Genomic DNA, 10952 nt, shown 5'->3' with positions numbered 1-10952 from the left:
CAACAACCTCATGTTAACTCACAACCATCTATAATAGGATCTGGTGCCCTTTACTGGCATAAAGTTATACATGCAGATACAGCACTTATACATTTTTTTTTAAAAATCATTAAGTGTTTACACTACAAATTGCTTATTTTCTCTTTTGTTGTTGTTGAGGCAGGGTCTCTCTAGCCCTGGCTCTCTGCCCTTGAACTCAGAGAGCCTCTGCCTCCCTCCTCCCCCAAGTGCTGGGATTAAAGGTGTGTGCTAACACACCCTGTTAACTATTTCATATTAGTTAATAAACAAGGAAAAGTTCTACTTTGGCTTTATGAAGCCTAACTCAGAATGCAGAGGGAATGAGAAAAATCTTATGTCAAAACGCAAATGAAAGAGCTGGCGTAGGCAGTAATGGCTGCTACTGGTGAGAGCTGGGCAAGTAAAATTCTGATGGCAGCGCCATGGGAGAGACCAGGCTGACACAATATCCGTCCACGGCATTTTAACACCTCCCAAGTCAGTCTCCCAAATTAACACAACAGGAAGTACAAAATATAAATGCTATTGAGAGAAAGAGATCAAATCTATCCAAAATATTTAACTACGCTATTGGCCCACACCAAACATAAAGGACAAAAGGGGAAGTTAAATACAAATGCACATGCACGCAAACACATCTTAAGACCAACTGATCTAGCTTCATTTCTGAAGCTAGTATTTAGTGTTACATGAAAAATAAGACATCATGTTACTAATGAAAGGGGGGGGGGATGGACACAAATGTTTTCTAGTTTTTTCTCAAAACAATCATAAATATTTTCCTATCATGCATTATAAAAGTCCACTTTCCCTAAAAAGGCCCGACGAGAGGGCCAAACTGTGTACAATAGAGTTTATGTTGTATGAACACAGAGGGGCCACAACATGGAACAAGTAGAATGAAGAAACTCAAGCTGCCCAAAGTCTAGGTAACAAAAAAATAAAGAAAAGAGAAAAAGAAGCACCAACACTAACTAAAATCCCATGTCCTGTATGCTGAGTATGTGTATGTGCCATATATGTGGGTCTAGAACACTCTGGTGTCCAGTCCTAGGAAGACAGCCGATGCTGTCTCAGACCACGTGCTTCTAACGTCAGTCGGGGAGACAGCTCTGCTAGTCAAGTCCCTGCTGCCAAGGCCAATGGAGTTTGGTCCTGGGAGCTCACACAGCAGGACAGCCTGGCCTAACCATCCTCTTCCAGACTAGGTTCTACCTTGCACAAAACAAACTAGTACCAATTGACGATACGAGGTGCTAAGTAGTTCACCAGCTAGGTACAGAACACTATGCATTTTGAATGCTGTTTTAAACACTGAGATCAAGGCACATGTAGGTCTTGGCAACAGTAAGAAAGCACATACCTGCCCTTCTTCCAGCATTAACGGCTTTATTTCTATGTCTTGACACATGCTGCTATAGAAGTCATTCATGGCACTGTTCAGTTTTTGATAGTCGACTTCTTGTTCTAAAAATTGACGACATCCTTTTATAATTACCCAAAAGCAACCTGGATCTTCAATCTGTAGTGTTTTAAGAAGACAAAATAATGTATGATTTAGAAGTAGAGCCATGTGATACAAACCCTTAAATTACAGTAACTGTGTCTAACCTTAAGTGGTCTAACAAATTCTGGACAAGCACCTTTGTCTTAAATGGTTAGTCTGAAGCTGGTGTGATGGCACATCTATGTAACTTTGATGCCAGCCTCGTCTATGGAGTTAAGTTTCAGAACAACCAGAGCCATATAATGAGACTTTGTCTTAAAATATATAAACAAAACCCAAAAACCCAAAAAAGGTCAGATTGAAGATAAAATCCCCAAACACAAACAAGCACAGGCAAGCAATTCTTAATTATGTATACAATTAAAAAACCAAATAGGATATTGAGCATGGGAACACACATGTATAATAGTAGGATTTAGGAGACTGAGGTAGGGGGATCACAAGTTTGAAACCAATCTAGACTATGAATCTAACACCTTTTTCAAACTCTACCCCCCAAAAAGGCAAACAGACGCCCTTATTCTAATATTTCAAAAATATACATGATATACATAAGCAAGCTATTGACAATATTTATAACCTCTTTTTAAGAAAAGAAAAACCTGCTGGGAGATGGTGGTAGCACACCTTTAACCCCAGCATTCAGGAGGCAGAGGCAGACAGATCAGTGAGTTTGAGACCAGCCTAGTCTACAGAATGAGTTCTAGGACAGCCAGGACTATGTAGACATCCTGTCTCAAAAAACTTGCAACAACAATCAAAAATATAAAAATAAAAACAACAACAACAACAACAACAACAACAAAGACCATAAGTGTAGGGAGCCAAGGAAGCTGAGTGAGTGTATAAGGAGCAGAGAAAGTCCTATGTGAATGTGTATGGCTGACATGGGCACAGGCATGCCAAGGACACCAATGCCTCAGAGTCATGAGAATCAGCAAAGCCTTCCTCCGGTTGGACTGTGGATGGTGGCAGTGCATATAAAAACTAGCAACTACAGCTTCTCCTCCTTCATGACTGCAACTCAAGATGGCTCTAATACAAAGACTCCTTTGAGACTAGCTAACCCCTCATGGACCTGCTGCACTTAATGAACTCACTGCATACTTGGCGATGCTCCTTCAGAGTGCACACAACCCACCATATCCCAGTCTTTACATTCATGTGTCTTTATCTATCCTTTCCTCATTCCCTTGTCACCGCAGTCATGCTAAGTCCAAAGTCACATAAGATGCACTGCATGTGAACATTTATTATTTATTCAACAGGAAAATAGGGGCTGGAGATGTAGCCCAGTTGATAACACACTTGCCTAGCATGCATGTCATTTTTGTTTCATCTCCAGCATGTCATAAAATGGGATGTGTTGTCATACACCTGTAATCCCAGCACTCAGGAGAATCAGGGGTTAAACATCATCTGTACCTACAACACAGTGAGTTCAAGTGCTAGTCTGAGCTACGATTCCATATCTCGAAAGCGGGCTAGAGGGAGAGTGGAGAGGGACGAGGAATGCTCAGTGGGAGCAAGCACCTAACTAACATGGGCAAGGCCCTGGACCCCAGTCTTAACATGACACCCCGCCCCACTTAAGAAAAGCTGGAGAACGATAATATAAATCAAACAAATATAAATTATTACCTGGGTAAAGGAAGAGTAGAGTAGAAGATTAAAGTCAAAGCTCTCTAAATATGCCTTGTTATATATTATTATTTTTAAAAACCAGGCCAGTGAGATGGCTCTGCCATAAAGGTGCCTGCTGTCAAGGTTGAAGACCTGAGTTGTTTGATCCCTGGAACTCAAAAAGTAGGAGAAAACTTCCACAAGTTGTTAAGTTGTCCTCTGACCTCCATATGCCTGCTGTGGCACACATATGCACAAAATAAATTAAAATGGAATTAAAAGACCTACAAGAGGCTGGAGAGAAAGCAGCAGCTGAGACCACTTGCTCCTCTTCCTCTTGGGGTTCATTCCCAGACCCCAAGCCAGGAAGTTCAAAACCACCTGTAACTCCAGTTACAGGCAATCTGATGCCATCTTCCAGCTTCCAAGGACACGGTATACATCCAGATACATATTGTCTTAGTGTTCTATTGCTGTGAAGAGACACCATGAGCATAGCCAACTCTTGGAAAGGAAAACATTTAATTTGGCTGGCTTATAGTTCAGTGGTTTAGACCACTATCATCAGGGCCAGGGCAGGAAGATGATAGCACACAGGCAGACACAGTGTTAGAGAAGGAGCTGAGAGTTCTACACCTTGAGCCACAGGAAGCAGGAAGAGAGAGCCACTGGATCTGGCTTGGGTTTTTGAAAACTTCAAAGTCCATCCCCAGTGACACACTTCCTCTGATACCTCCTAATCTTTTCAAATAATGCCTAGTGACAAAGCATTCAAATCTATGAGCCTATGGAAGCCATCCTTATTCAAACAACCATTCATACAAACGAAAATTAAAAACTGCACAAAGTATCATTTTTAGAGATAAGCTAGAAACTGGAAAAAGTTATAATTTACATTAAAAACACATTAAAACCACCATTGATTTTTCAAATGCATGTCCCACCTTTGTCTACTGAGAGGGGCTAGAAGCAACAAGACACCACAACTCTGAATCTTTACACACCAGAGAGCATAGATATGTTTTAGGTGTTTCTACTCTTCTGAACATTTTATTTTTTGATTTTCCAAGACAGGATTTCTCTGTGGCCTTGGCATCTGTCCTGGAACTCACTTAGTAGACCAGGCTGGCCTCAAACTCAGATCCGCATGTCTCTGCCTCCTAAGTGCTAGGATTAAAAGTGTGCACCGCCACTAGCACTAAGCTAATCTTTTTTTTTTTTTATTGTTTTTATTGAGCTATACATTTTGTTCCACTCTCACCCTTCCTTCCCTCTCCCCTTCTCCCATGACCCCCAAGCTCCCAATTTACTCAGAGATCTTATCTTTTTTACCTTCCTATGTAGATCTATGTATGTCTCTCTCAGGGTCCTCTTTGTTGTCTAGTTTCTCTGGGATTGTGCACTATAGGCTGATTTTTCTTTGCTTTAAGTCTAAAAGCCACCTATGTGTAAATACATATGATATTTGTCTTTCTTGGTCTGGTTTACCTCACTCAATATGTTTTTCTAGATTCATCCACTTGCCTGCAAATTTCAAGATGTCATTTTTTTTTTACTGCTGTGTAGTATTCCATTGTGTAAATGTACCACATTTTCTTTATGCATTCTTCAGTAAAGGGGCATCTAGGTTGTTTCCAAGTTCTGGCTATGACAAACAAAGCTGCTATGAACATAGTTGAGCACATGTCCTTGTGGTCCTTGTGATATAATTGAGTATTCTTTGGATATATACCCAAGAGCAGTATTGCTGGGGATTGAGGGAGGTTGTTTCCTAATTTCCTGAGAAATCACCATACTCATTTCCAATGCAGCTGTTCAAGTTTGCATTCCCACCAGCAATGGAGGATTGTTCCCCTTACCCCTCATCCTCTCCAGCATAAGCTGTCATCATTGTTTTTTATCTTGGCCCTTCTGACAGGTGTAAGATGGAATCTCAGAGCTGTTTTGGTTTGCATTTCTTCGATGGCTAAGGATGTTGAGCATTTCCTTATGTGTCTTTCAGCCCTTTGAGATTCGTCTTTTGAGACTTTTCTGTTTAGGTCTGTACCCCATTCTTTTTATTGGATTATTTGTTCTTTTGCTATCAAGTTCCTTGAGTTCTTTGTATATTTTGGAGATCAGTCCTATGTCCGAAGTGGGGTTGTTGAAGGATTTATTTAAGACTAGATTTCACTATGCATCCTGGCTGGCCTGGAGCTGGCCATGTGAAATAGGCTGGCCCCTAATTCACAAAGATCTACCTGCCTCTATATCCACCTGAGTGCTGGGATTAAAGGTGTATACCACCATAGTTGGCTGTTTGAGGTTTTTATAAAACTAGGGGTGAATACAGCAGTCATTTTGATTTTGGTATTTGCAGATTTGTCTATAGTTATATAATTAATAGTAAAACTGTCACCTTCATGTTTAATATAATAAGGAAGGGACAAAACAAAATCCAGTAAAGCCAGGTATTAGGTATATGAAGAATGAAACTATAACACATGGCCAAGAAAAAGTTACTAGACAGCGACCCCAGGGCTGGGGATGCGGCTCAGTGGCAGGCACTTGCCTAACCCTTCAAGGTCCAGAGCTCTGTTCCTAGAAAGGAACAGAGGGAGGACACCCCTCCACCTAGATATTTAATGGCAAGGACTTAAAAAGTAGCTTACAAGTCTGCTCAAGAACTTAAGGACCAGACAATAGCTAGTGTCTAAAGAAGCTTAGTTATGAAATGGGACTTGTTGTGTTTTGGTTTTTGAGACAGGATCTCATTTGGCCCAAGCTAGCCTCAAACTAGCTACAGCAGAGTGATCTCCATCTCCTAAGTGCTAGGCTTACAAGAGTGTGCCAGGGCATCCAGCTGTATTTACCAATGGGATCTATATTAAAGGACAGGAAGTAAAATACAGGAAATAAAAATCTAATAGTGGTGTGCATACTATTTCATTCAACATTGGCTGGAGTCTGCTGGATAATACTGTAAGACAAGACTACCAAAAAACTAAATAAACTTGCCAGTTTCTATAAAGTATGACTGTCTACATAGAAAATCCTAATGATTCTATAAAAACTATATTACAACTACTATGGAAACAATAAAACAATGATGAAAGAGACAGACACAAAAACACAGGGAGAGCCAGAACACGTCTTTAGTCCCAGCACTCCGAGGAGGGAAGACATTTCCTTAACTTGAAGGCCAGCCTGCTCTACAGAGTGAGTTCTTGGCAAGCCAGGGGTACAGAGTGAGATCCTTTCCTTAAAAAATCAGGGCTGTGGTGCACGCCTTTAATCCCAGCACTCAGGAGGCAGAGGCAGGAGGATCTCTGTGAGTTTGAGGCCAGCCTGGTCTACAAGAGCTAGTTCCAGGACAGGCTCCAAAGTTACAGAGAAGTCCTGACTCAGAAAAAACAGGACTAGAGAGATGGCTCAGTGTTTTAAGAGCATTGGTTGCTCTTCCAGAGGATTGGGGTCCAATTCCCAGTACCCTTATGGCAATCCTACAACTGTCTGTAACTCCAGTTCCAGGGAATCAGACACCCTCATAGACAACATACATGCAGGCAAAACACCAAAGTACATAAAATAAAAATAATTTAAAAAATCATGAGAACACATCCACACTTGTCAATTGGAAGATTTAACATTGATATAAATTAAAATGTTAATATTGACTAGAGATTCAATTCCTATTATGAAATCATAATGGCTTTTTCTTTTTCTTTTTCTTTTTCTTTTTTTTTTTTTACAAAATTTTAAGGGATTCTAAGTAGCCAACAAACCTCCAAAAACAACGAAGCTAACGTGCTGGGGGCATAGCTCAACTGGCAGAATGCTTGCCTGCCTGCGTATGAAGTCCTAGGTTCAATCCCAGCACCACATAAGACGGAATGTGGTAGTGCATTCCTGTAGTCGCAGCACACATGGGGTGGTAGGCAGGATTAGGTTACTGAAGGGGGTAGAAGCCAGTCCCAGCTGGAGGCATTGTATCAAAGCCAAACTAGCTAGAAGGACTCACACCTGGTTCAAAGTTTACTACAAAACTACAATAATCAAAACAGTGTGGTGCTGTTACAATTATAGACATACAGACCAGAAGGATAAAAAGCCCATGAACTCCTGTACAATGTGGTCCAATAATAGTTGACAAAAGGTACCCAAATTTCTATGGGGAAATGACACTCTTTCCAAAAATGTTATTGGGAAACTGAATATTTCATGCCAAAGAATGAAATTATTAGCACCATATAAAAAAATTAGTTCAAGGGACAGGCAGGAAGGTTCAGTAGATATAGGCACTTGCTGGGGAAGCTGGCACCTGAGCTCAATCTCTGAAACCCATGTAAACATGAAAGAGAATTAGTTCTACAAGTTTGTCACATACACCATGCCATGTGCCTCCTCATAATGAACATGAATGCACACACACAATAAAAAAATGTAAAAAAAAGAAAACTCAAAATGTTTTCAAAGGCCTAATTATGAGATGTATGCCTATAAACTCTTAGATGGAAACAATACAAAAGCTTCATGTTATATTTGGCCACTTGGATATGAAACAGCAACAAAAAGAAATAACTGATCAAAATTGTATTTTCTGCCTCCAGGAAGTCCATCAATAAATAGTCCGTATGTCTTAGTTTCCTTTCTGTGGCTGTGATAAATGGTCCTGACCTAAAACAATGTAGGAGAGGAAAGGGCTTCTTCTGCGGTTCATTATGCAGGAAGTAAAGACAGGGCAGGAACTCAGAAGGAGCTGAATCATCGCATCCAGTCAAGAGCAGAGTGAGAACATGTGACTGGGTCCTTGCTTGCTTCTGCTTAGCTAACTTTCTTGATCATACAAACCAGGATGCCAGGTCCAGCGAATGCAGAGGCCCACAGTGGGCTGGGGCTTCCTGCATCAACCAGCAATCAAAACAATCCTACTCATGTGTCCATAGGCCAACCTGACCTCGGTAACTCCTCATTGAGACACTCTCCCCAAATGATTCTAGGCTGTGTCTATTATAAGTAAACAGCACACCATGAAATGGGAGAAAAAATTGTAAATCACTTAGCAGGAAAGGAATTGACCTTCAGAGTGGAAAGAGGGCTTCTAAGACTCAACAACCATACCATAAGCTTGAACCACTTAAAAAAAAAAAAAAGACTGAGGACCTGAAACAGCCTTTTTCTACTGAACCCAGTAAGGCGGCCGATTCATCCCTTGAAAAGATGCCTGAGGGGCTGCAGAGATGGCTCCATGGTTAAAAGTGTAGTTGGTTGGTTGCTCTTGCAGAGAACCCAAATTCAATTCTCAGCAGTTCCCAGCACCCACATCGGGTGACTCATGGCTGCCTGGAACTCCAGCTCTGAAGGTGCCTGCACTCAATGTGTACACATCCAGACACATAGTAAAAAATAGATTTTTAAAGATGACTGGGGGTGGTAGTGCATGACTTTGATCCGAACACTGGAGGGGCAAACACAGGTGGATTTCAGTTCAAGGCCATCTTGGTCTATGTAGGGAGTACCCAGCAAACCAGGGCTACAGATTAAGACCCTAAAACAAGTTAATAAAAATAAGCAAGGCTGGTAAGATTATCCAATAAAAGGCACCTTTGACTACCAGAATTCAACCCTTGGGTCACTTGTCCTTTGACCTTTAAAAGTGAACCATGGCATATGAACACCCACATAGGCAATAACCACAAATGTTAGAATATGTGAATATACCTTGGTTACACGGTCAAAGTTTACATGATAAATTTCGTTGTAACAGAGCAGACCACCAGTGAATATTTAATTTGGGGGAGGTAGTGTCTATGTGATAGGTTCTCAGTATGTAGCCCAGGCTGGCCTGGAACTTCCTGTGATTTTCCTGTGTGCCGCACCAGTTCCTATACTGGATAGTTTAAAGCTATTAGCATTTGCAGCCACATCTGCAACCTACATTACCAGGGGGTGCAACTGCGTCATTTGCTTATCTGAAAGTGAGCCTCGGGCACCTGGGCTGGGGGGGGGGGGGGGGAAGGGGAGGTAAGATGTCAGCCACACGTGGAGAAGCGTCTCGAGGAAGGCGGCCAGTGCTCCTCACCTTTAGCACCAGGACCTCCAGCATCCCGCCGACGCCTCCTCGTCCTTCTCTTGCACAGTCGCTTACACCAACCACACAGGCTGGCAAGGCGGTTCTTTGAGGGGAACAGGTCACCAAGGACAACAAGCACACTTCAACGTGGCCTGGAGCCCTCTGCACCAGAGACCTCGCGAAGCCCGCGCACGCACCTTTAACGGCCCGTGCTGCTCACCCTGCGCCTGCGCAAAGGCCTCGAGAGGGCTAGAAAGCACCTGCGCGCCAACGGCCTGGATAACGGCCTGCCTACCTACAGCGCCGCCCTGAGGAGAGGCGGTGAACTGCAAGGTCCCTCTGCTCCAGTGAAACCTGCAGTCTTTCTTGGCCCCTCCCCTGCCCCCAGTAAGGGAGTGGCTGCAAGCTAGACAAGTCTTTAGCAGTACCCCCTGCCAGGAAGGCCTGGGCTCCACTCCACTTGGGACAGCTTCTGTCCTCCATCACAGCGCTTCTGTTGGATCTCTCCTATGTCAATGCCTGATTTGGGCTTGCAGCCAGGGCGGGCTTTTCTAATCATCAGTCACTTGGTTCTTGTGGCTTCCTGGCACCCTTTCCACCTGACCACATTCCGGAAGAGGCCCCACCACCTGAGCCGGGTTCTGCCCACACCTGTACTTCACTGCTGTGGTAACACGGGGCTTCTTTAAACTCACAATTTCTCATCTCATTTTAGAATGGGTAGATACAGCGTTCTTTGAGTTCAATGTGATCGATCACGCTGTGAAACAAAGGACACCCAAGAGCACAGGGAAGGTTAACTATCAATGAAAGCTCTCTCGGACAGCCCCAACAAACAAAAGGAAGTGGAATGACAGTGCCTTAAAATGAAAGGAACCACGACTCTCAAGAGCTGGCAGACCCAATTGGTTTTACAAAAGAATTCTTTGATGGTTGAATTCTGGAAAACAAAATTCTTTCAGTTCGTATTCATCTTCTGGTAAGAGAATCAAGATGGCAAAGAGACTTGGTTTCAAGAAAGTGTGGAAATTGAAGGAGGGGGAGTCATGTGTTTGGCATCCAGTTTCAGAAGTAAATTTGGGGAGCCAGCCTGGGTTGGTGGCTCATGCCTTTAATTCTAGCCCTCCTATGGGGGGATGGAGGGAGATGGGGGTGCCCAGAGGCAGGCGGGAGAGACCCCATCTTGAGAAACTACTATTAGTGTGTGCTGGCTTTCTTGTGTTCACGTGTGTGTGTGCCCATTGCACAAGTGCACACATACACGTGCAAAACCAAGGTGGATGGCTACTGAGGGATGACACAAGGCTTTCGTCTGCCATCTGCAAGTTACAGGCACACAGGAACAAATACGCCAGGCACAGTGGTTTACAACTGTAATCCCAGCAGCAGAAGAATGAGCCCGGATTGCGGGTTTGAGGTCAGCTGGACTGTAATAAGAAGAACCTGATTCTCAAGACAAAACGACAGCCTACAGAATGGAAAAAGAGCTTCACTAACCCCACATCAGAGGGCTGATCTCCAAAATATACAAAGAACTCAAGAAATTGGACACCAAAAAAATTACATAATCCAATAAAAAAATGGTGTACAGACCTAAACAGAGAATTCGCAACAGGGGAATCTAAAATGGCTGAAAGACACTTAAGGAGATGTTCAACATCCGTAGTCATCAGAGAAAATGCAAATCAAAACAGCTCTGAGATTCCATCTTACACCTGTAAGAATGGCCAACATCAAAAACACTGATGA

General features: G+C 42.8%; 1 protein-coding gene across 1 annotated transcript in view; it reads right to left on the bottom strand.

Moving 5' to 3' along the window:
• Positions 1 to 9329, bottom strand: part of Tdrd12 (tudor domain containing 12) — a 69052-nt gene extending 59723 nt beyond the window's left edge. The window contains exons 1-2 of the mRNA XM_026789914.1: positions 9213 to 9329; positions 1385 to 1543 (exon numbers count right to left, since the gene is read on the bottom strand). Of these exons, the coding sequence (XP_026645715.1) occupies positions 1385 to 1543; positions 9213 to 9236 (183 nt within the window). The 5' untranslated portion in view covers positions 9237 to 9329. The remainder of the gene's footprint in view (positions 1 to 1384; positions 1544 to 9212) is intronic.
• Between the last annotated feature and the right edge of the window lie 1623 nt (positions 9330 to 10952).

Source organism: Microtus ochrogaster, unplaced genomic scaffold (genome assembly GCF_000317375.1).
Source record: "Microtus ochrogaster isolate Prairie Vole_2 unplaced genomic scaffold, MicOch1.0 UNK32, whole genome shotgun sequence".
Classification (NCBI taxonomy): domain Eukaryota; kingdom Metazoa; phylum Chordata; class Mammalia; order Rodentia; family Cricetidae; genus Microtus; species Microtus ochrogaster.
Note: the sequence above shows the minus strand (reverse complement) of the source record. Positions and strands in the feature narration are given on the sequence as shown.